The sequence below is a fragment of the Sander vitreus genome, chromosome 5, assembly GCF_031162955.1.
Source record: "Sander vitreus isolate 19-12246 chromosome 5, sanVit1, whole genome shotgun sequence".
Lineage (NCBI taxonomy): Eukaryota > Metazoa > Chordata > Actinopteri > Perciformes > Percidae > Sander > Sander vitreus.
Window position 1 is genome coordinate 396,029 of NC_135859.1, and position 26,250 is coordinate 422,278.

The 26,250-nt window shown below is 43.0% G+C and overlaps 1 protein-coding gene across 3 annotated transcripts; it reads left to right on the top strand.

The window, feature by feature from the left end:
- The first annotated feature begins 1,450 nt into the window (after positions 1–1,450).
- Positions 1,451–23,185, top strand: zfr (zinc finger RNA binding protein). Of its 3 annotated transcripts, none has more exons than XM_078249930.1 (20): positions 1,452–1,574; positions 1,718–1,799; positions 4,720–5,014; positions 6,140–6,275; positions 7,077–7,289; positions 7,985–8,223; positions 8,443–8,646; positions 9,655–9,973; positions 10,781–10,962; positions 11,059–11,178; positions 11,532–11,677; positions 12,403–12,568; positions 12,892–13,094; positions 14,782–14,932; positions 15,581–15,722; positions 17,749–17,846; positions 18,686–18,781; positions 21,506–21,617; positions 21,883–21,980; positions 22,298–23,185. In XM_078249930.1, exons 1-20 carry the CDS (start codon positions 1,538–1,540, stop codon positions 22,478–22,480), a joined length of 3,222 nt encoding a protein of 1,073 aa, XP_078106056.1. In that variant the 5' UTR covers positions 1,452–1,537; the 3' UTR covers positions 22,481–23,185. The 3 variants fall into 3 exon arrangements, with proteins under 3 accessions (XP_078106058.1, XP_078106056.1, XP_078106057.1); XM_078249931.1 differs by having other exon boundaries at positions 4,720–4,999; XM_078249932.1 differs by lacking the exons at positions 17,749–17,846; positions 21,506–21,617; positions 21,883–21,980; positions 22,298–23,185 and having other exon boundaries at positions 1,451–1,574; positions 18,686–18,776.
- The last annotated feature ends 3,065 nt before the right edge of the window (positions 23,186–26,250 follow it).

A 26,250-nucleotide genomic window follows, 5' to 3' on the forward strand; every position in this document is an offset into this window, starting at 1 on the left:
TTGGCTCTGATGTTTTGTTTTGCCCAAAAAACACATTTCATACAATGTGCAAACATAAAAGATATGCACATTTGTAGCATAATGGTAAATAACAATGCAAGTGTGCTTGTAGCTATCATTGTATTTATTATTTGTTTAATGGTAGTGGTGCATCCTTCCTGCATTATGTATGGTGTAGTTCATTTCCATGACTAAACAGAGATAGGGGCCAGGAGAAAGAAATGCTTGTTATTACTCAGACAGATCCACTTCTACCGTGCAATCATCCAGTCTGATCTCTAGTATGGTCTTATTTATTCTAATGTATCAAAGAAATTGATATCGATGAAATTGCTGTCTCTTCTTGGGCAAACCTTACATTCTCAAAAGCTTGTTTTGGAGAACTTCAGGATTTTATGATTTGATGTGATTTTGAATCCTGCCTCTTGTCTTTCCTCACTGTAACATGAGATTTATGATACCTTTTTCTCAGCTCCTGTTTTTATTTTTAGTAATTGTAATTTATTAAAGCCATGTATTACTGTGTGTGGTTTCTGTGACACACTTTGTGTTACATTACAGTCTGAATTTTGGTAAAGGTCCCATATTGTAAAAAGTGAGATTTCCATGTCTTATTTTCATTATAAAGCAGGTGGAGGTGCTATATCAATACTATGGACAGAGAAACGGAGTACCTCTGGTAAACAAGGAGATCTATAAGAGAGCCTTTATGCCTAGTGCAATAAAGCTGATGAATAAACCACTAATTTGCACCTTTCTACAGAGAAAGCATATTGTGTACTGTATGTTGTGTGTATGTTTGCATTGATGTAATAGGATGTTGGTATCTGTTTGGTGAGACCAAAGAGTATTTTCCGCTCTTGGCTGGGAAAAAAAAAAAGTTGGATTCTATTCTATTTTAAGCTATATGAATGCACACAGCCTGTATTCAGAAACTGCATGTCCCTTTAAATGAGCGGCCCGCACTTCTGTACAGTTGTAATGTCACAACTATACTATATATAGGTAGAAAGTGCTGTTACAGTCGTTCCCCGGCTGCAATAACGGTGCAGAGATGCAGAAGACCCGGAAACACTGACCAATCAGAGCAGACTGGGCTTTTCCCAAAATACAAGTTTAAAAATATGCATATGGGACCTTTAATTGAGTTGTCTTTATGCGTATTTCATTTATTTTCTCATTTCTGTGCTATTTACGTTTTACATTTTCATATTGTGTGTGTGTTTTGTATTTTCCCATACTGCCTGTACTGTCTCGTAATGTGATTTTAATAAAGTTAGTGAACAATAAACCACAAAAAAGGAAAACATCTTTTCCATTGAGCTGACCTGAATGCCGAGAACTGCATGCTGCTGCTGCTGCAGCAGGAACTGTGCGCGCCCCCGTGATTGCATGCAGTTTTCAGCGGGCGTGCAGAACTCGGTTTACACCATTGCTCCCATCCTCTGCGCAGGCGCCAAGACGGCATTTCCGGGTACGACATGTCATATAAATACGCTGATCTACTGCTCGACCGTCGTTAGAAAACACAAACCCAATGATTCCCATATGTCCAGTGGTGTCCTTCACCTATGGTGAGTATCGTTACAAAAACGTGGATAGTATTTTACAGCTAGACAGGTTGAAGTGACGTTAGAAGCAGTATTAAGATAGTGATGTTAATGGTAGTCCTTGGACCGCTAACTGTTAGCTGTGTGTGTTTGTCTGTCCTCCGCAGTGCCCAGCCGGCTCGGTGAAGATGCCAAAATGGCTACCGGCAATTACTTTGGATTCACCCATGGCGCTGCCGCCCAGTACAGGTAAGGGGGGCCTAAGTAACGGACCTATCAGTCACAACATGCTACATATTAACTTACACACTAGCGGAGTGTGAGTGATGTGCAGATAAAGTGGCTGTGTGCTTCCCATTGTTAGAGCTGGGGGAGGGGAGGGGTGGCCGTCCCTCACTCTGCGGCTGCTGCTGCGGCTGCGGCTGCTCACACTGCGTTAAAACCTAAAACACACGCACGGAGCTGCGCTCGTGGCCTTTGCGGAGATAACCTGTTATACAGATGGAGCCCAGTCTCAGTAATCCGTCCATATCAGTTTAGGGTTATCAGACGCCACAACACAGCGGGCCAGATTATTCAAAGTAATCCATTAATGTGCACACTGCCATTTCTTTGGCCAACACAGTGTTGCCTGATAAACATTACATTGCGGCAAAAGGTGAGCCACGTACGTTAAAAGGTTGACAGAAGACCCAATGGTCTTTGAATGAACAAGGAGGCTTTTATTACAGTGTTACTGTATGTCAGAACACTGGTTTTTAGATCGGGGGCACAGGACAAAATCTTTTCAAATGGGGGGTCGTTGACATTAAAGTTCAGTGTGTCAGCCCATTATCAACCTGGGAAAACAACCCTGTGTTTAATACAGATTGATGATGGTTTACAGGTACATGTGAATGTGATTAATTAGTGGAATGAGTGCTATGAATAGCCACAGCCTGCTAATGACAGCTGCTCTGGTGCTGTTGGAGAACACAATCTATGAAACTGCACTTCTTCTCTGCCGATCTCTCACATGTATTGAAATTCAATCTGTCGTTTCTACATTTAAAGGTCCAGTGTGTAATGTGTTTAGTAGTTCATTATCAAAATCTGTGTTGCCAGTTCACAAACTTTGTCATGAATATTTACCACAACCATAAATTCCAAGTATTCCTATTGGCTTGAAATTTTACATTCGCATGAACTGGGGTAGACGCTCCATATTCATGCTCCATCTTGAAATACGTTAGCTGGTAAGGGACATACAGGACATACTGCTCCACCTTTCGCATTTTTGCTGTCACATGATGAACTCAGAGGTGCTGCTAATAGGTATCGTAGCTTCCTGAAGAAGGAAACGTGGAGGACCTCACATATTCAAAATCCAAATTTCAGGAACAGGAGTCTTCTTCGCTTAGAAAAAGGAGATTGAAAAGAGCAAGAGACCGTCTTTTTGAAGCGTGACGGCTACCGTAGCTGTAATACGTACTTTGCACTGCGTGGTGCGAGAGAGTTGATGATCTATGATCTCAACACTAGATGGGAGAAACTCCTACACACTGGACCTTTAACTGTGGGAGTGGGAATTATCCCCATATGTTTTAGTCATGGATCTAAATGTAAATGACTGCATTTATAGCTTTTATATATTTATATTCTGCCACTAGCCTTATTAACAGGGCCCGGAAACCACCCTGACTCCCCCCCAGGTCAGGGCAGTTTCCTGCGGTGTCGCTATGACGACCAGCCACGCTCGCCTCACGCATAAGGCGGTACAAAATCGGCAATGGAAAAAGGACAACGGGGCACCGCGGCCGAGCAGCAATGTAATGGAAAAACGCCAATAGTCTGGCTAGTCCACACAGCATTCCTGGAGGAGAAAAACGTGCTCCAGTTTATTGGCATTTCTTTAAACCAATCACCATCTTCTTGGGCGGTGCCAAGTGCCGGACGGAGCCACGGTGCCTCTGCTAAATAGTCTCAAGAAGGAACTTGTTTTGGTGGAACATGTGGACGTTCAAAAGTAGTTTTAGTCGTGCAACAGAAAACTCAGATTGGACAGATAGTCTAGCTAGCTGTCTGGATTTACCCTGCAGAGATCTGAGGAGCAGTTAACCATAGTCCTCACAAATCAGGGGTCTCCAACCTTTCTTCATCTAAGGGCTACTTTAAAAAAAAAAATAAAAAAAAAAAAGTGCCCAAGAGCTACTTGCATCACATCGCTTACATTTATTTACATAACGCACATACGCTGAATGAAGCTGTTTGTACACGCATGAAATTGCAAAACCCAAAGCTTATGGAAAAATCTTCACTTCACGTCAATGTTCATGACTATTTTACCCTACTTTTAGCCCAGATAGTTGGCTACATCACTGAAAATATTCCCATCAGGGTCCAAGAAAACATTACCACTTTAGAAACCTGCTACTTGTTGGAGACCCCTGTCATAAATCCACCGGAGTTTAGAACGGCAACACACAGAGGAGGGTGTTGGCCATCAGGCCGAAAATGAGGGACATCCAGCGGAACCTACGGCGACACCTGACCATTCCCGTAAAAATTAAACGTTGATATATACTACTCGTTTTGTGAGTGTGAATGCCGTATTGACAGTTTTGCGAAGTGACAGAAATTGTCAGACGCAGCCCACCCAACTTCAGTGGCGAAAAGATGTGGGAGGAGAGTTTTTAGGGCTGTGACATTTTAGTTGACAATTTATTGTCATACAAAGAATTGTGATTAACGATTTGATTGTCTTGTAGAGGGCGGAGGGGCGGACCTTCAGTTGGCTACTGTAGCAACTCCAATTTAGTCAGCACAATCCCAGCCCGCCCCGATTCATAGAGAATATTTAACCTGGGACAACACAGAACCGTTTACTACCAGTAGACAACTTTTATTGTTAATTTGTCCTCTGCTCCGATTGCCAATAGCTGTCTGCTGTGAGTGCATCCACCGTCTCTTACTTGGCAAAGCGTCCCATTAATGTTCTGTATCGCAGAGTGGAAGCCTGAGATTCCCTGCTCGTCTATTATACCTCCAACTAGTGTAGCGGTGATGCTAGCAGCACGTGAAATGGGACCCTAAACTGTTATCTTAAAACCACTGCCACAATGAGTGATGCCAACAAGTTGCGACTGGCCAGCTAACCTTGGACTTTTCTCTTTTTGTGTTGCCCTACCAGTCAGCAGCCGACTGCCGGGGTAGCATACACACATCCCACCACAGTGGCCAGTTACACGGTTCATCAAGCGCCTGTGGCGGCACACACGGTGGCGGCGGCCTACGCTCCAACTGCAGCCACGGTTGCTGTAGCTCGGCCTGCGCCCGTCTCAGTAGCGGCTGCTACTGCTGCAGCTTATGGAGGATACCAGCCAACCCACGCGGCCACTGACTACGGCTACCCTCAGCGCCAGCCGGAGGTCCCTCCACCGCCACCGCCCGTCACCTCTCAAAACTACCAGGTACAAAACTACCAGGTACACAAAGTTTTCTATTTTCCTTTTAATGTTGTTACAGCTTTTTGTCATTTAGATTCTTGGTGGCCACACTGGGCAGGGTGATTATACCAGCTATTGGCTGAGTCATTTTAACAGTGTACACAGATTCAATGACAGCTAAGTCCTGTGACCTGTTTTTCACTTTTTCTTTTAGTCTTAGTATATTTATTATCCAACGAACGACTATTACACCCTTGAGATTTAACCCCTTGGTGCCCACCAGCCGCAGAATATTGTTATAACTGGGGTACTAAAAAAATCTTTGAAAAATAAATACTGTCTCTAAGCTAAACACCTGAGCTAAATCTGTTACATAGCAAAGGGTCTGAATACTGATTTCAATGTGATATTTCTGGTTTTTTATTTTTAATACTGTACATTTGCAAGAAGTCGTAAAATTCTGATTCAACTTTTTTTATTATGGGGTATGAAGTGTAGATTGATGAGTAGGGCTGGGCAATAGGGAGAAAATCAGATATCATATTCTTGACCAAATACCTCGATATTGATATTGCGGCGATATTCTAGGGTTGACAATTGGTGCTTTAACAAAATATCTTCACACTTAGATTTTAGATAATCATCAGTAATGTGGACATAATGTCTAAGTGGGTAAAGGTAAATAATAAAACAGTTACAACAGTCTGGTAAGTTCAGAAAATGACTCTACTGTAATGCAGCCTTTAAAACCAGGAAAAGACACTTATGTCATATCACGATATTATGATATCCAAAATCTAAGACGATATCTAGTCTCATATCATGATATGGATATCATTTCCATATATTGCCCAACCCTTTTGATGAGGGGGGGAAAATGAATTTCAATGATTTAAGCATAAGGCTGCAACATGTGACCAAAATGTGAAATAAGTGAACTGTGAAGGGGTCTAAATACTTTGTTAATGAATTGCATATTACCAGTATGTTGAATTGTGTAATGGGTGTGCATCTGTGTAAGGTAGTTGTTGCCACTGTGGTCCATGCTCCTCATTTGTCTCAATAAAAGTAACTTAGGGGTTCGCTGTCTTTGACATGTGGACAGAGAGAGCCAGGATTTGAACTGCCAACCCTGTAATTGTGTTTTACTGTTTTCCTCTGCAGGACTCCTACTCCTATGTCCGGTCCACAGCTCCTGTCGCGTATGACACTAAGCAGTACTACCAACAGCCTACTGCTACTGCGGCGGTCGCTGCTGCACAGTCACAACCCAGCGTGGCAGATTCCTACTACCAGACAGGTAGACATTCACTTTCATTCACTTATGCCCCTTTTAAAACAACAAATGCACATATGCACCTATGACACTGGCTTACTAATCACATGTTGGAGCCCTAACACATGACACTGGTTTGGAGCCGAGTTGGACCCAATCGTATGAGACAGGGTGTTCCCCTGCTTCTCACCATGAGCAGAGATTCCAGTCTGTAGTATACTTTACTGATAAACCACAGCATTGCACTTTAATAACATTGAATAATAACTGACAGCTGTTTGTGCTGCCGGCATCTTGCTGTGTGCAGCATGACACATGGCCAATACTAGCTGACATGAAAGCTCAATTAAAACATTCTTTTAGACCTCTCCATTTTTCTCTTGTAGATGGGATGGATGTGGCCAAGGTGATTTTTGTTTAGTTTCCTGTTAGCGACCTCTGTTCTTCTCCTCTGTTTACTGGAGGATTACAGCCATGTGTATTATAGCCTATAGTGCCAACTTCTGAACAAACTACGCTGTAGCCCAGTTTATTTGCTCCCAACCAGTTGATGAAAACGTGCCTAATTCACTTTTATTTTTTTGCTAATTTTGAAAGTTTGCTTAAAATTCGCTTGACAATTGAATAGAACCACGGTTATTGAAAGCTCCTCCAAAGTGTATGAGCTGTACATCCAGGGGCTAACCCGATTGGCATGGTCTAGCTAACGGATGGTTCAGGTGGACTTTAGAACTTATGCTCCCCATGTGCCAAGACATACACGTAGTTAGCAATTTAATTCAACATTATGCTGTACAATACCAAAAATGAATTTGTGCTTTCCAGCCCCCAAACCAGGATATAGCCAGGGGGTGACATCATACACCCAGAGCCAGCAGACTCGACAGGTGACTGTGATAAAGCCAGCTGCTCCCAGTCCAGCCTCGTCCACGTTCTCCATCTACCCAGTGACCTCCACTGTCCAGCCAGCCGCTGCGTCTGTGGTCCCTTCCTACTCCCAAAGCCCCACATACAGCACCAATGCTGTCACCTACTCCGGTAAGCAGAGTATCGTAAAGACGTTGAAATTGGTAATCCATTCACTTCAGCCACAAAGCATCACCAGAAACGACTTAAAGACTGTAGTCTTAGCACAGTGGTGCTTTGCTAACATCAGCATGCTAACATGCACAAAGTGAAAATGCTACTATGCTTCTTTTTTTACTAGTATAACATTACCCTGAACACAGAGTTTACAGACTGTTCAGTCATCAAAATTGAGAGCTATTGTCCAAAATGTGTATGAACCCAGATGTGGAACAATCTAAAATGTAATTTATTGTGAAATTATATCTGTTCTAGCCCTGCTAGCAGCGGCCTTAGGGATGACTGTGTGGGTCAATTGATTCTCCATTATGTTCCAAAATGAAATATCTTGCCTTATAATCTTACCTTATTAACTTATCTTAACTATTTGATGCCGTGAAATTTGGTCCAGCTGTTATGTTCCCACCGCATAAATTGTAAAACCGGTGATCTCTCTGACTATTTATCTTCATCTAATACTTTGGTTTATGACCAAATACCAACTAGCATTCCCATCAGCCTAAGCTGCTCTTGGTGTTTAGTTTTATCAAATGTTGGCATGCTAAGGTGCACATGGTTAAAATAATGCACATAAACTTTGGCTTTGCTTTTTCATGGAGCCTGTGACTGAGTAGGTTTTAAGTCGCCCTTGGTTTCTCCTTTTCCAGGAACCTCGTACTCGGGTTATGAGGCAGCAGTTTACTCTGCGGCCTCCAACTACTACCAACAGCAGCAACAGCAGCAGAAGCAGGCAGTGGCAGCTGTAGCAGCAACAGCAGCATGGACGGGGAACACTTTCACCAAGAAACCCCCCTTCCAGAACAAGCAGCTTCGGCCCAAGCAACCACCCAAGCCCCCTCAGATCCACTACTGCGACGTCTGTAAGATCAGCTGTGCCGGCCCGCAGGTGAGTTTATATTTAGCCCACAATAACAGTTTTTGTCATATGTGCTAATACGCATTAAGCACATGCACATATGCTGTAAGATATGTGTGTCAATATAAAACGCCTCCTGTTTGTACCGTCTACGGAGTGTGCTCCTAGTGTTGTGTAACCCCAAAGGACTCCACAGAGCCATGCACATGACTAACAGCTCTGTCTTTTTCCAAACATTGAATGCATTAGACTTACAAGGAGCATCTGGAAGGCCAGAAGCACAAGAAGAAGGAAGCGGCACTGAAGGTTTCCCAGAGCAGCACCAGCAGCGGCAGTGGTGGAGGGGTGTTGGCCCGCAATGCTCAGAACCAGCTCCGCTGTGAACTTTGTGATGTTTCCTGCACTGGGGCTGACGCCTATGCTGCCCATATCCGTGGAGCGAAACACCAGAAGGTATGGATATTAGTGGGACATTACATATCTACCCAGAATCAGTCAGCGGCAGGCTGAAGGCGGTGTTAACGTTCAAGACAGCCCTCTGGCGCAGCTCCATCTCTCTTTGAATTTGGGATTTAGGAGAAAATTGTGATACTGAGTTGTTGTAACTTTTATGTCTATGCTAATGGTGCTAAATCATTAATTCCTATGTGTTACCAAAATGTATTGGATTGCAAAACATGAAATCTCATAACATAAATCCATTCATCCATTATCTAAACCTTCTTGTCCTATGCAGTGATGTGTAACCCTAACTGGCTGTTCACATTCACACTTGCTGACAGCTAAAAGTTGTCAACTAATTTAACTTGCATGTCTTTAGAAGTTGTCTTTGCTGAGTCTGTCTCTAAAGACTGTCTGTCTATATAAAGACACAGACACCTTAAAGGTGCTCTAAGCGATGTTGGGTGACGTCACTTCATGACGTTCGAAGTATTGTCAAACAAAACGAGTCTAGCTCGCCCCTCCCTCCTCATCCCGTCCCCTACCCCTCCCTTCCACACACTGTCCCCCCCAACCCCCACCCCCCAAATTCTTCTTGTCGGTGATTGGCTGGAAGATGTTATGTTTGGTGCAGGTTGTTTTTGTTGGCGTTTGTGGAGCCTGGACTGTCTACAGAGACCACGGTTTTTACAGTGTGTTCAGGGGACAGGCAGCTCGCGGAAAGTGAGGAGATGTTTGCTGTATGTGACAAAACATGTTGTAGCCTAAAAAACGTGTCGCATCGCTTAGAGCACCTTTTTAAGGTCATGCAAACTCCACAGAGAAGGATGAGATAAAACGGACAAACATATTCCGATGAATATGGCAGCCATAATCGGTCAACACCTAGTACAGACCACCAAATCTGAAGTAATGAACAAACTGTACATAAATGAAATAGTGTTGTGAATCAGTAGTCTACTGTGTGCCAGTGTGTTAACCATCAGACCTTCTGAAACTACTCTGAACTCTCTTCTGCAGGTTGTGAAGCTTCATACCAAACTTGGTAAGCCCATTCCCTCCACTGAGCCCAGCATGGTCACTCAGACGTCGGCCTCCACCACGGCGGCTCCCAGCAAGACCACCACCGCTCCCCTGAGCAGCTCCAGCAGCACCAGCTCTCTATGTGTGGCGGCCTCCTCCTCCGCTGCCACCAGCTCCACCCCCCCCTACCTGAAACCTGTCAACATAGTCAGCAGTTGTGTGGCGGGTGCCAAGAACACATTAGCGAACAGCTTCTCTGCTGCCAGCCCTGCCTCAGCTGGGAAGAAAGTCAACGCCCCCAAGATCAATTTTGTTGGTACGTAAGCCCCCGTTGAGGATGCAGTACTACTTGGGGCGTTTTCACACCTATAGTTCGTTTGCTTTGGTCTGAATCAGTTGATGAGTTTGTAAACTTGGTTTGGTTTCACACCTGGAAAAATCCAAGCGTACCAAATTATGTGTGCAATGTGCATCATATTGATGGGTGCACTGCATATGGTTAACTGTGCAAGGGTTAAAGGCTTTCATCAACATCTACAACCCAGCCTTGATGAGGCATTGCTTGCTGACATATTATAAGACAGATATAATCAGGTCATCACAAAATGTCCTTTGTCAACACATTTAAATAACTTAAAACCATAAACCTGAAAAGTAGCCATTGAAATAAAGTGCTTGATTTGTAATTTGAGACTCTGCTAGTGGGGGAGGGGCAGTGCATGGTCAGCACGTGACCTCAGCGTCTCCAGCAACACAGAGCTGCCTGTGGACGCCTGTCTGTAAATAACGCCGGGATAAAAAACTAGCAGCGAACGCAGCAGCCGCGTATCGGCCGATATATACGTAAAAACGCAAATATCGGCCCAATATATATCGGCTGGCCGATAAAATAGGTCTATCACGAATCCTCTTTAATCAATCCTAAAAATGTAAGTTAAAAGTTAGCTGCTATTACTATCTGCTGGTTATCATGTCAACCATGTTAACCACAGAGAATTCCTCCTCGCAGAGCCACCTTACCAACTTTGTCACATTGTCTTTTTGTGTGGAATTATTTGGACCAAGATTTAGCAGTAGCACTGTAAATGGTGTATTATTTAAAATTGTAATTTCTTGTATGCAGGTGGAAATAAATTACAGACCACAGTGAAGATGGATGAGGCCAAAGTGGAGGCCTCTAAGCCTGCGACGCCCTCTTCAGCTAATCATGACCCCAAGACCGACGTTTCAGAATCTCTGTCCACATCGGCCTTGGCCGCTCTGCAGAGCGACGTCCAGCCTGTCGGTCATGACTATGTGGAGGAAGTGAGTTGTGGGAGACCAATCCATTATGCTAGAGCCTACACTTACTGAGCAGAAATGCATTTAAATCTTGAATGTAACGCATGGAACTCTTTCTAGGTCCGCAACGATGAAGGCAAAGTCATCCGCTTCCATTGCAAGCTGTGTGAATGTAGTTTCAACGATCCAAATGCAAAGGAAATGCATCTCAAAGGTCGTAGGCATCGCCTGCAATACAAGGTTTGTAGCGGACATTGCATTTGATTTTAATACATGCTGGTTTATTCATCAGGCGTCTCACAGCAGGGTCAAGTTTTTTTGCTTGCCTGTTATCAAGTTGTCAAGGTGCTCAGATGCATCTGGTCCAGTAGAGCATACATCAACTCAAATAATAGTATGTAGGCACATACACATCTGATCTAAAGGCATATTGGCTCATGAAAAGTTAAGAGAATGCATACTGACAGTGCTGAGTCAGTGCTGGCAGCAATTCCAATGTACATCAGGATGGAGTTTTCTTCTTCTTATTTCTGTATTACACCAATGGAAAATTGGCACCAATGGCTTTTTTATACAATTTTTTTATTTTGTAGAAAAAGGTGAACCCGGATCTGCAGGTGGAGGTCAAGCCCAGCATCCGAGCCAGAAAGATTCAGGAAGAGAAGATGAGAAAACAGATGCAGAAAGAGGAGTACTGGAGAAGAAGAGAGGAGGAGGAGCGCTGGAGAATGGAGATGCGGTATGGTTATGGTTGTTTCTTATTAATAGTTGTTGAGACATACAGTATATAAGTAATTATGTATCCACACCATCAGGTATGCTTTGAAGGGAACATGGGATTAAGAGCAAACTCTGGGCAGTCTTTATGTACAGATGGGTGGCATAAATGCTGGTTAATAATGCCTGTAGATGGATCCATAGAAGGCAAGAGGCATCCCTGAATGGTTTAAGAATGATTGATTTAATTCTCCACCACCATCAGGGCACCTGGTTAGCTCACCTGGTAGAGCATGCGCCCCATGTACAGAGGCTGTCCTTGGTCAGCGGCCACAAGTTCAACTCCAACCTGCAGCCCTTTGCTGCATGTCATTCCCCCTCCTCAAATAAAGGCCTAAAATGCCCAAAAAAATAATAATCGTAAAAATAAAATTCACCAACAAAACGCCAAGTGTTAATGCAGAAGACAACTCGACTTGCTTTAGATTCTTGAAGATGTTTCGCCTGTCATCCAAAAGACTTCCTAGCTCTGAATTACTGGTGGGGAGTCCCACGTTACGTTCCAAGTCCAGTTACCTTTGACTTTCAATAGAAGATATCCCGTGACCTAGATGACTGAGAGGCTAGCTTTTGGTAACAACTTAGTGAGACACTTCATGTCGTTTCCTTGTTAGTGTCAGCCATCTGTACACCTTTACAAACTGTTTTAAACTGTGATAGAGACGAGCTGTGGTTTAATATTTCCAGGCGTTATGAAGAAGACATGTACTGGAGACGAATGGAGGAGGAGCAGCACCACTGGGATGACCGACGGCGTATGCCAGACGGAGGGTATCCACAGGGCCCTCCTGGCCCTCCGGGTCTCCTTGGAGTCCGGCCGGGCATGCCTGGCATGCAACCTCAGGGTCCTGTGGTGAGGCTTCATGATTTTGTCTCAGTATATTGCAAGATGGTGATACTCCACATTTCACTTGAGACCCCTGGTGACACTACAAACGATTACTTTACTACCTGGTTGTTGACATCTATACACATCATTGTCCCAATAGGTGTCAGAGTTTTGTTTCATTTATAAATTGCTGTTGCTAGGATGAGTAGATCTAATCATACTGACATTGTAAAGTTGTAACAGCTGTTAGTTTTGATACACAACAACAAGACTGTGTGGTTGATATATACTTCTCTTTGAAAGAGTCTTGCTGTTTTGAACCTGTTTGGAACCTTTGTGTCTCTCAGCCCCCGCGCCGGCCTGATTCTTCAGATGACCGCTACGTCATGACCAAGCATGCAGCCATCTACCCCTCAGAAGATGAGCTCCAGTCCATCCAGAAGATTGTGTCCATCACAGAACGGGCCCTCAAACTGGTCTCGGACATAATCACAGACCAGGACAAGGCCAAGGAAGAGGACAAAGAGGAGAAAGAGCCCTCTAAAGACAGGTGGGATTTACATTTTAGATTGTCTACTCAATGCAATAACATAGTTTTTACATAATCCTGCTGACAAACCTCAAACCCAGGCGAAAACATGAGCTCTTTTGCGGGGGTAATAAGAATATCAGTATAAATGTACAATATTAATGCCAAAGTAAACTGTCTTGCACAGGTCCAGTTTTGCAAAGCCGTCCCTGCCCCATGCCCGCAGAGCTCAGTACCAGAACCAACCCATTGCTCCCAAAACTGTAAAAACGTGTTCAGTCATGTGGAGTTTGCATTCAGCATTAATTCAAAATCCAACTTTGAATGCTTGTAAGATATGCTGTGTGTTTGTTAGATTTAACAGCGAATTCTTAACAAAAGTTTTGTTAGTTAAATACCTGTAGTCATATAGCAGCAGGTATTTGTGTTGCATCTGCAGCAGAATCCCCATGGTTACCAGGGTCCGAAATTAACACTCGCCAGTCGCCAAATGCGGGTACATTTTCCGTTTGGCGAGTAAATCTGAGGGCTCAGGCTAATTAATTGGCTAGTAAGTGGCAATTTTTGGCAGCCAGCCTTCCAAAAGAAAGCACAATGAAATAAAATGTTAACCGATCATTAACCGTTGACCGACAAGCAGGAAACGGAGTCTCAGTTCACCGTCCAGGAGGCTCTTACACACTCTCCGCACTGCGTGTCTGTGGACAGCTGTAGGCTTGTACCGGTGTTGATGTTCTGTGCATCGTCGGACACATGCAGCCACTTTCCTGAAACCGCTCAGCGTCAGCAGTGTGTCTACCTGGTTTACTCTCGGACGGCCGGTTTAACTCGCCGGTCCTCATCGATCTAGTTTCATGTGTCACGTAGTGTCGGCTCTCCTCAAGCAGAAAAAGAGGAGCTTAAACACAACTCGCTGGTTCAAAGTTAGGATAGTTAAATTTAATTAGCAGTTAAATAGATTGTATGGCCTATCTACATTTTTATCATGCAAAAGACGTTCTTTAAAACTTCATATTTATTTATTAATATTGGTTTAACTGATAATATTAGGCTAATCAGTCAAAAATCCTATTGTCCGTTCATGGTTAAACTGTTGATCATTGACATCCCTACCAGCAGGACTTGCAACCCCATCTATAAAGTTTTGTTATGTAGATCTAAGTTATAAAAACAACACTGCAATTTAAAATTATTATTATTAGTCTTATTAATATTTTTGGCTGGTAAAAATATTCTTTTTCATCTACCCGCAAACTTTGCCGGTGAGTCAAAAAGTTAATTTTGGACAGTGATGGTTCTAGACCATGGTCTCGGTCTTCCCTCTGGTCAGCTTTTCTGAAGGTTCCAGGTTTATACAGTAAGATCATTTGGAGCCCAGCAGTGCACTTTTTAAGCAATAATCCAAACCGCATTTTGAGATACACATGGCCAGACCATTTTACTATTGTTTTCCTACAGTATATTTTTCATTCATATTTGACCTCCATGTTGCGTTATGTAGACTGGATCATACAATAATTTGGATACATGTAGCTAACAGCAGAAGTGAGTGACAGGTTGCCTCGCTCAGCCCTGTTTCACCTTTCCTCCAAACACACCAATGAGTGCTTTTCAGTTTGGCTGTGTAATTCTTAATTATTTTAACAATTCTGTATTTGGATCTTCTAAGAATGAGTCCATTGTAACTGTTGCTTGTGTGCGTGTGCAGAGCCCTGAAGGGCGTGATGCGGGTTGGCGTCCTGGCCAAAGGCTTGCTGCTCCGTGGGGACAAGAACGTCAACCTGGTCCTGCTCTGCTCGGAGAAGCCCACCAAGAGTCTCCTTAGCCGCATCGTGGAGCACCTCCCCAAACAACTAACAGTACTATCTTTACAAATATCACACCACAATCACTTTCTGCAGTGGCCACTTTAATAGGTACCTTCCTCGCGCTTCCCAAGTCATTTGTTGCCCTGATCTGTCGGTTTTAAAGCCACCCATTTGGCTGTGTACAAGTTGGTTATCAGAAAATCCAGGAACGCATAGTTGAATCTTCGTAGCCAAATCTGATTAAAACTGAAAAAATGTGATTTGAGTACAGCCCTAGTATGGGGAATAGTATTTTTAGAGCAATGGTAAGGAACAAAGATTCAGGAACTTTGAGGGACTCCAGTATCACATCGATTTATACCCGCAGTCACTGCTTTCTCATATACAAACTGGAAACCTAGATTTCATTATAAGATCTATTTGCGTCCCCACCACCTTCCCCAGTTGCATAAACCTCACATCACCCCTGTTTGTTCGAACAGTAATTGAATCTCGTGATTCCAGTGAGCATCCTTTTTGACGTAACAAAGCGTGCAGTCCACATGTTCTAACAACTGTAGCTATGAAAGTGGCCACTGAGTAGGATAGATGACATCTTCTAGGTATGCCCCCTATCTGGGAAATGACTGTCGACTAGTTGGCTGTACAATGGACTTTGAAATAATGTTAGTGCATTTGCATCTGCACCGTTTCTTTCAGATTGTAACGCCAGAAAAATATGAGGTCAGTGGATCTATCCAGGAAGCTGCGATCATTCTGACTTCCTGTGTCGAGCCAAAGATGGAAGTGACGATCACACTGACTTCACCTGTCATCAGGGAGGAAAATGGCCGGGATGGAGGTTGGGCAACCCATCACAGCCTTTCCCATTGCACCTCCTTTCTTGTCTTTCTGCTCTCTGTCTATGAAATCAGGTTCAATATGTTTGACACCCTGAAGAGCGCTGTCCTGCTGGCACTCCACAAACATGTTTTGTTGGGCTTTAAATCAGATCATCCTGGCAACTTGCTCTATATGTAGGATTCATTTGAATTTCAGAAATGAATGACAGGGCAACCAAGGAAGCAAGCTCATCAGATTTAACTTTAGATGTGATCTCTTTTCTTCAGGGGTTGCTGTGCACAGTCAATGGCCTGCACACATTTGAGTTTTAATACCACCTTTTATTTAAACAACTGAAACCATTAGAATGAATTTCTTTTCAATGAAACATTAGAATTAGATAATCTGCTTTTACTGGCCTAAGGTGGGAGCCAATGAGAGACCCCCAACATAGTTGTTTTTCTCTGTATGTGGGGCAGATCACTTCTAGTATAAAATGAAAACGAGATTGAAAGAGGCAAGTGCCAGCAGTATTGCTCTTAGGCTTTTTGCTCTTACCTCTCAAATGCTATTTTTATCCTTCAAACAAAGCATGACCAGTGTTTGCATTGTGTTAAGTCTAGTTAATCCCAGGTGAGATTCTATTTTGTTTCCTGTGTTCCAGGGGATTCTGTTTCTATTTCATTGTAAGCTATAATCAATGGGAGACATGCATTACAGTATCTTTTTCTCCAAATTTCCTTTTGAGATGAGGAGACAAAAAGACAATTCCTGCAGAAGATGACCAAATAGACAACTCAAGTTTAATTTGGAATTAATTATGCAAAGATGTTTGGATTTTGCAACTCTTTCTCAAATCAAGATTTGGCAGAGGAAATTGGATGTTACTATCCCACAGGAAACAAATCTTCCTTTTGTGTACTGGCCAACAACAGTTCACCATGCTGAGGTCCCCTGTTCTGAAGTGCTCCCCTGAGTTGATCTTCACACACACATAGGACTCAAAAATGAAAGCCTTTGGCAAGTTTTTGTCGTTTTGACTTCGCTGACAATGGAAAGATTAGGACAAATAATTTGAAGATGGACCAGTTTCTCTTTTGAATTAATTGACAATGGAAAGATAAAGATGAACCATATTGTTTTGAAATCCAATTGTTCCAAATGATTCTTAGGGGAGTATTGTTAGAAGTTGAGGTACAGAAGGCTATGACAGGAATCTTTGTTTGGACCTGAGTGCAGCCTTTGGTATACAGTGATTGTTGGGGTCTTATTCCAACCTACTGATGTTAGGTATGCATGCAGTGATATCCTAACCCTTTTGTTTGCTGGTAGTTCATGTTTTTTTCTCTTCTTCAGCACCCATTGCTTCCTCCTCTTTATATTCGTAGTAATATTTCCAAGTCCAGCACAAATTTTTTTTCTAGTACACTGTCTCCCCATCAGAGGTTTAGTAGAGCCCAACAGCTTCGGAAGGATTTTTGACCAAGGTTTTCTCACATCCCAAAAACGTTGCCACACCTACTATTGCCATGCCTCTTTTTTATCAGGTCAGTCCCTATTAGCAGCCATTTTCCCTTTCTTTATCTCTTCACCGAGTTCATTCTAACCGTCATTAGCCACGGAGTCTCTCCTCTGTCCCAGTGCGTGAGCAAAGCAAATCTACTCCAATAGAACCTTCCCATGGAGGAAAGCTTTACAACACAATCACCTGATGAAAACGGTATTGGCTTCAAAACATTTACGAGCCTAGACCCAAGTGATTTAGTTATTGGTGCTTTCCAAACGCATCAATGTTGAGTCAGTAAATTCCAAACCCCTTTTACAGAATATAATGACTGAACATCTGTATCTGTCCACTTACTTTGACAAGGTGTTGGTTTGTGTAGTCAGATGTTAAAATTAATACAAAATAAGCAACCGATTGTAGGTTGTCATAGAAACAGACATTGGTATGTGTGGCAATGTGTTTGTTCTTTGCCAGCCTCGCTGACCTGGTCAAACACCCATTCCTCATCACCATTTTGACACTTCAAATCCATTTTTAGATGTAACCTCGGGTATGGTGAAAGACCCAGCGGACGTCTTGGACAGGCAAAAATGCCTTGACGCTCTGGCTGCTCTGCGCCACGCTAAGTGGTTCCAGGTTCGGAACATCATTTTACTTTCTTATTGTAGCCTTATGAGATGCATTCTTTATTTGTTTATTCCTTTATTTGTTTTTACACATTTGGTTTCATTTTATAGTAATGAGGAAAACTATTACTATTTGAAGCAACAACAACAAAAAATATTCAAGGATGCCACATATTACAACAAAGATCTGGTTAATGTCCGTGTGTATTGATTATAAAGTTCATTTGAAGCTCTCGTATGAAACAAATACTCTAGCAAAGAACTGGCATCCTTGTATTCCCTTTTCAATTCAAGTACTGCATTATAGTTCCATGTGATTCCATAAGGCTGCACAATAACTTGCACTAAGGTGTGCCATCAAGAAGTGCTTTCATGTTCAACGTTTGTATCGTTTTGATTCTATATATATTTAGAATAGGGATTGAGAGAAAAAGGAATATCTGAGTAGTTTCCTGTGATTCTGCTACGTGAGCAAAAGCACAGGCAAAGTAAAGCAGATTTCCTCTGCTCTGTCAGTCCCTATACTCTCCTCTCAGGTGGACTCTTGTACTTTAAGTACCTGTTTGTGAGATACCTGGATAAACCAGGGGGTCAGGGTTTAGAAGATGACAAGTTCTCATTTCTTGTGCATCTTGCAAACTTTGAACTCCTTTACTAACTGTGAGGTACAAGACTACTGGGAATGGCAGCTGATTGCAAGCTCTTCTGGCTCATACACACCTCAAACCATACTCAAGCTTCCATTATGCACAGTAGTGTTTGGACCTCTATGACAGAACTGATTCACTTGTTTGGTCCATCTCTTGTCACTCTTGTCACTCCGTAAACCTAACTTTATTGCATCAAAAGGCTAGAGCCAATGGACTTCAGTCCTGTGTGATCATCATCCGAATCCTGCGAGACCTGTGTCAGCGAGTTCCTACGTGGTCCACCTTCCCCGGATGGGTGAGTATGCTGTTGAACCGGGTGTCTAAGCGCTAGGTGACGTTGGGCTGTCCCTCTTTGATCTACTGTTTGAAATGAACGGCCACAGATGGCCTGAGTGAAAATTCTAACCGTGCGAGTTAGCTCCTACCTTTGGGTTGTTGACCTATGAGACTTTGAGTTGGGCTGTTAGCAATGCAGCAGGACAAGACTCCGATACCACCTGTTCATATTAGGGCTGAAACGATTCCTCGAATACATGAATAATTCGATTACAAAAAATCCTCCTGCAAAATGATTTGCCTCGAAGCTTCGTTAAATCAATGTTTCCAACGTTGTATCGTTGATGGACGGTGTTTCCACACGGATCATTATTACTGTCGCACACCAGACGCTGCTCAGTCTGCTGGCGATGCCAGAGCGTAAATAGTGAGGGGCTAAGAGAAGAGACAGGCTGGAGGAAACCACAGGAAGGGTCCAAAGTTTGGGATCAGTTCAAATGTAGTTAAAGGAGAACTCTGGACAGTGGGTCTACTGAAAAACCAAACTAGCTTAGCACAATAATAGCACAACGTCAATGCTTCAGCGTCTCAACAGAAAACATTTCTCATCCATTCCACGAAGAGGACCCGACTAAAGTAACTCACAGTCGTATGGACGATGAAACTACACCAAACACAACAACTAGCAAAAACCGAGACAAGAAAATACGTAGCAGTGACCACAGTCTGATCTAAAGAGACTGGTTGACTATCCCGTCGGAGAAACAGCTGACTGTTGAGCACCATTTTCTCTCACTCTTTATGGAGAAACAGCTGACTGTTGAGCACCATTTTCTCTCACTCTTTATGGAGAAACGGCTGACCAACGATCTACTAGCATAAGTGTAACAGAGCTGTGTAGCATTGTAATCAAATATATAAATTAAAATAGAGTATAACTAATATTTACATATAGGCCCATACACAGATCAGTTTCAGGATGGAACTTCAGGTCATGTTAATGTATGTTTAATGTAGCCTTAGTGTGAGGTTGATGTCATTTCAGAAAATTTCTTTACATTTTTTACGCGCTAGTTCATACACTCAGACCCTGTTTACACAAACACGCTCGTGGGTGAAACGACAAAATATCTTATCAGATGTGCCTTTCGTTTAGATGGCGACGGCATTTTTGGGGCTCAAAAAAGTGAAACCACCCTCCAGAGTGGAAATCTTAAAAATGCTCCACCGTCACGCTCTGGGTGGGGGGGAGGAGGAGGATCACATTTCACACACCTTTGCGTCACCATATGCACGCAGATTTCCCCCACATAACGCTCGTCTAAACACGGAATAAAAAGTGAGAACGCAACGCCACTTTTGCGTTTTCTCTTCAGATTTGCGGTTGCGCCTCACTTTTACTTCTCTACCAACTACAAACGGACCCTGGTGGGGTGATGCCACACTGCAGAGTTTTACAGGGTTCATACGTTTTTGAAAAAACCTGGAAAAGTTTTGGAATTTAAAAAATGCAAATTTCAGGCCTGGAAAGGTTTTGGAGACATAAAAAGACCCAGAAAGTTTTGGAAAAGTCATTTTCATTTTTTTTAACACAGCATAATAATATGATTAATAACTAAGCGTTTCACGTCGTCCTCACCTCACCGTTCTATTCGGGGCGTGATATCACGACTCCCACTATGAACCACAGACATCATTCATTTGATTGTTGAACCTCTGAGGGGAAACTTTAACACAGATTTTTATTCTTATTGTATAATGTCGACTGACCTTTTCAGGAATACATAGTCATGGAAATTTGGCAAAAAGTCATGGTAAAGTATCGGTTAAAATGCGTATGAACCCTGGTTTGGTTAAACAGTTAGCATACATCACAGTGACGGACTTGTGTATTTCATTTTTAAATAAACTGACCAATGAATACCAAGGCAAGGGAAATGCCCTACTCCTATTACCTTACTCCTACTACTTCACCTTTTACATGCTGCACTGGTGTAAACCAAGTACAGAGCAGACTGTCTGTTGAGCCTTCCCAGAAGATAGAACGCTGTGAAGGCATGTCTGTAAAGCACACTATCAACAACCTATCAGCAGCTTCAGAACTAAGGCCTTGTTCAGACTGCCAGCCCACATCGTTTTTTGGCATATCCAGATTGTATTCTGGTTAATTTTAGGAAGTCTGGACCGTAAATAAAATTCAATTTCTTAAAATCGGATCCAAACCACATTTTGGAGATTTCTACAGATGTGTCTCAGTCCAGCCGCTCAAATTGGATTCCAAAGTGTTATGCGCCTGTACTTATGCAGATAATAATATGCAGATAAAGTAAAAACTCTGAGGCTCTGTAGTCGGAGCCAGCGAGAACAGCCCATTTGCACAGCAACCTGTCAGTGTGATTGCAGGGCTAAATGACGGCCCTCTGCTTTTCAAGCTTTCTCTTGGGAAGGATCATTACTACAGCAACCCATTCAGATAAGCTGGTGATGTCTGGACACAAATCCAATCTGATCACTTGGAAGTAACAGTGCAGGCAGTCTGTGAAAGATCAGATTTGAGGAATAAATCAGATTGGCCTGCAGTCTGAACGTAGCCTTGGAGTAGTTTGTAGCGGAAATATTTGCAAACCCGTTACAATGACTGTTTGTTTGAAAGGTGGAATACACTAGGATTACAGTCTATTGTATGCAGGCAGAGATTGTGTGTTTCAGTGTCTAAGCCATCTTCACCGTCCTTTGTGTTCAGGCCATGGAGCTGCTGGTAGAGAAGGCCATCAGTAGCGCCTCGGCCCCCCTCAGCCCGGGGGATGCCCTGAGACGCGTCTTTGAATGCATTTCCTCTGGGATCTTACTCCCTGGTGAGATTGTTTCTTTGTTATATATATATTTATTTATTTATTTGTGTGTGTGAATTTTCCCAGTCGGAACAAATTTTTCCAATTATTGTAGCACCACATGAATGCAGCACAAATGCTCACACAATGTTAACAAAAGTGATAAATAATTAGTGCATCTGCCCTGTGATTCAGATAGAAAATCAGGCCAGTAGTTTTCCCGTGATCTTGCTGACAGAGAAACGGAGCCGAACCTGCGTCACTTACTGCTGTTTGATTTCTTCAACAGGTGGGCCAGGATTGGTAGATCCCTGTGAGAAGAAGCTGGTGGACACCCTCACAACGATGGGCGAGCAGCAGAGAGAGGAAATTACCTCCAGTGCCCAGGTACAAGCTCTGATATTCTACATGCATGTACTGTCAGAAATGAGCCGATTCATAGGAGGATTGATGCTGTTTGGAAGACGATCAGAAAAGCAAAACATTTAGGAGGCATTCAGACAATGGAGCAGGCTTTTTAGGGTTTAGATTTGAATGAATAATGACCTGTTCCTCAGTGCCAGCTGACTATGTTCCTCACCAGCAGATGTCAGGCTTCACACAGAGTTTTGGGTATTTGTTAGCTCATTGTTAGTCATGTCATAAATATAATGAGAGGTTTCTTATGGCTTGTTTTGAAATGTCCTTCCTATCTCTCTGTACAGTTTGCTCTAAGGCTTCTGGCCTTCCGTCAGATCCATAAGGTTTTGGGTATGGACCCTCTGCCGCAGATGAACCCTCGCTTCAACGTCCGCAACAGCCGCAAGCGTCGCCGTGACAACAGTGATGGGACAGACAGCTTAGAGGGCGAAGGCAAAAAGGACAAGAAAGATTATGATAGTTTCTAAGCAAGCTTCTTAATCTAACCTCCATACACAGATGTACTCACGTGTTGTATGCTCTGTCTCCTCAGTGTTGCCGTTCTCTTTCCTTTGTAACTGAAGCCTCACTCTGCTCTGCATCACACAAACAGAAAGCCAGTCTGTGTCTCTGTTTTAGTTGTAGAGTCCTCTCTGTGCTAAATAATGCTGTTTTTACCTGATGTGTTGATGCCAGTGACTCCTTAGGAGATCATAGGATCACAAACATGACGTCATATCTGTATAGCTGCATTCAGAGGTGGACTGTGTTGTGTTATTGTAAAGCATTCATTTGGCCAACTAAATTTCAAGTTTTTCTTTTGAATATGAATAACCGCTTAATGCAAGTGATGTTTGATGCTGTGGTCTTGTAATGTCTCACTGCTCAGCTACACTAACGATAAAAGATGCACAAAGATTCAGAAGAACTTTAACTGTGGATAGATCTGTTAGTAGTGAAGTTGTCAGCCCTAATCCTGGTTTTATGTCCTTTCATATATATATGGAAGTATTTGTATAATCTTTAAATCGATAAAAAGGCTTTTGGTTTGTGGAAACGTGTACTGTTTTGGCTTTTAAAGTTTAGTTTTCCTAGGTAATGAGGAACTTTATTGACTTGCTTGCTTTCTAAGCTGGTTAGTGTTTAAGTTCAATACTGGAAATGAGAATAAACTGGGAGGTAATGTAACTGCGCTTCAGTGTATGCCGTGCTCTGCATTCTGCGGTATTGTCCCAGCAGCAGAATAAACCCATTTCCAGATTGAAAAATGTGTATCTGTGCAAGTGCCTGAGTGGTTTCTCTCGTGGTGTGCAGTGGAAACAATATTTCAGACTAGCCTATTTTACAAACCAGGACTATTTCTTTGTGTTTCGGCTCGGTTTGCTGTCGCCGGTCAGCAACAAGAGTACAAAGTCATTCTGAAATGTTTTAACAATAGTTCAGAACAACCATGGCCATGAAGACCATCAAATGTTAACCCTGAGCTGACGGAAAGCCAAGATCACCTAAATCTGAGGTCAGGTTAACCGCAGCCTTCGCTGTGAGCCAACATGCTTCCTGTAATCTGGAGGTTAGGGTCTGTTGAGCTGAACCTGAAGGACTTGTTTATAGAGTTCCTTTTCCTGACCATAGCCCAACGCTCAGCCAATCTGCAAGTGGTGTTAAGGAAAAACTCAGGCGAAGCACAGCACATTTCACATACATGAAGGTTTGGGATACTTTGATGTATTACACAGGAGCATTTAATGAACACTCGTTTAGTGTGTGTGTGTGTGTGTATGTATATATATATATATATGTATGTATGTATGTATGTGTGTGTGTGTGTGTGTATATATATATATATATATATATATATATATATATATATATATATATATATATATATATATATATATCTATATATATATATATATAATAGTGTGTGTAGATGGAGCATGCAAAAGTTTTAGGCAGGTACGAAAAATTGCTGTAAACTAAGAATGCTTTAAAAATGGAAGTGTTAATAGTTTATTTTCATCAATTAACAAAATGCAGTGAATGAACGGAAGAGAAATCTAAGTCAAATCAGTATTTGGTGGGACCACCCTTTGACTTGAAGACAGCATCAGTTCTTCTAGGTACACTTGCACAAAGTTCATGAAGGAACTCTGCTGGTAGGTTGTTCCAAACATCTTGGAGAACTAACCACAGATCTTCTCAAATCCTGTCTCTTCATGTTCTCCCAGACAGACTCCATGATGCTGAGACCAGGGCTCTGTGGGGGCCATGCCATCATGACTTCTTGTTCTTCTTTACACTGAAGATAGTTCTTAATGACCTTGGCTGGATGTTTGGGCTCATTGTCCTGCTGCAGAATAAATTTGGGGCCAATCATACGCCTCCCTGATGGTATTGCATGATGGATAAGTATCTGCCTGTATTTCTCCATACAGGCCTGTACCATTAAAGGGATACTTCACCGATTTAGCATTAAGCTTTGTATCGGCAGAAACCCGGTAGTATTTTTGAATGACCGTCCTTCCCTCCCTCATGTCCCCCTGAGAGGGGAGATCTCTGTATTGTGGATCTGGAAAAATTTATACCGATGACGCAAAAATCGTCATTTTATGTCATCGGTATACATTTTTCCAGAGGCAAAGGACTACAGCCAGTACTTCTGCATAGCCCGCAGGGGGTTGGATGTCGTTTTTTTACGGAGATTTCCAAGGTAAAAACGAGTGTTGGCCATCTTGAATCATCGCTTAGCTTCTCAGCAGAAACAGATTTATTCATCCCGAAGGAAATTTTAGAACAATTATGTGCATTCAAACTACCGCACACATTGCTAGCCGGTAAGGGGACATCCTCAGCGGTGTGCGGATAGTGGGACGAGGGTAGGAGTTGGAGCTAGGTGGAAAGCTAACGCTAGCCAGCCACCTGTGCCAGGATTCGCCAGCTACGGAGACCAGCACATCAGCCTGCGGTGCTGCTCGATGACGCTAACCGGTAAGGGGGTATCCTCAGCGGTGAAACGCGGAGGATACGCAGGAGTATGAGCTAGGTGGAAAGCTAACGCTAGCCGGCCACCTGTCCCATCAATCCTGCTTGCAAGTGTCTCATTAGACAACAAACTGGACTACATCCAACTTCAACGAAACTCCCAACGCGAGTTCAGAGACTGCAGTGTTTTTGTTGTTGTGGAAACATGGCTGAACAACAGTGCTGCTCTGTCACCGGGTAAGACTAGCTAGTGGAGGTGGGCTGTGTTAACACGGACTGTTGCAGAAATGAGCTGCTTGTATCCAACTAACTGCTAACTGCTGGTGGAGTTTGTGACTGTTAGATGAGACCATTCTACATTCCACGCAAATGTACAGCTGTGTTTATACTCTGTTTACAGCCTACCAAGCGCTAGTGCTAGTATGTGTTAGCTGAACTTTACGGAGCACATATGTGTTTTCGTATGTCGTTTTTATATATTTGAATTGTGTAACTACTTAAGCCAATAAAACACACTTGAGTTGAATGCTGCCTCACTGTCTGTCTGTAAACGGTAGGCGTGGCTTGGGAGTGGACTCAGAGCAGCGAAGCAAGTGTATTCTGGGATTTGGTGTCTTTCATCCACATGAGCCAAAAACATTTCCTGGCTTTTCTCAGCCTAGAAGGCACCAATTCACATTTATACTACATAAGTGACCCAATTTAAAGATATATTCAGCTTTCCAGCGGTGAAATATCCCTTTAATCCTGACCAAATCTCCAACTCCAATGGAATGGAAATGCAGCCCCAAACTTTCCAGGAACCGCCACCCTGCTTCACTGTTACCTGCAGACACTCATTATTGTACCGCTCTCCAGCCCTTCGGCCAACAACCTGCCTTCTGCTACAGCCAAATACTTCAAATTTGGACTCATCAGTCCAGAGCACCTGCTGCCATTTTTCTGCACGCCAGTTTTCGTGCGTCGCTTGGCCTTGTTTCTATGTCGGCGGTATGGCTTTTTGGCTCCAACTCTTCCATGAAGACCACTTCTGGCCAGACTTCTCCAGACAGTAGATGGGTGTACCTGGGTCCCACTGGTGTCTGCCAGTTCTGAGCTGATGACCCTGCTGGACATCTTGTCCTGACAGTAGATTGGTGTACCTGGGTCCCACTGGTTTCTACCAGTTCAGAGCTGATGACCCTGCTGGGACATCTTGTCCTGACAGTAGATGGGTGTACCTGGGTCCCACTGGTTTCTACCAGTTCTGAGCTGATGACCCTGCTGGACATCTTCT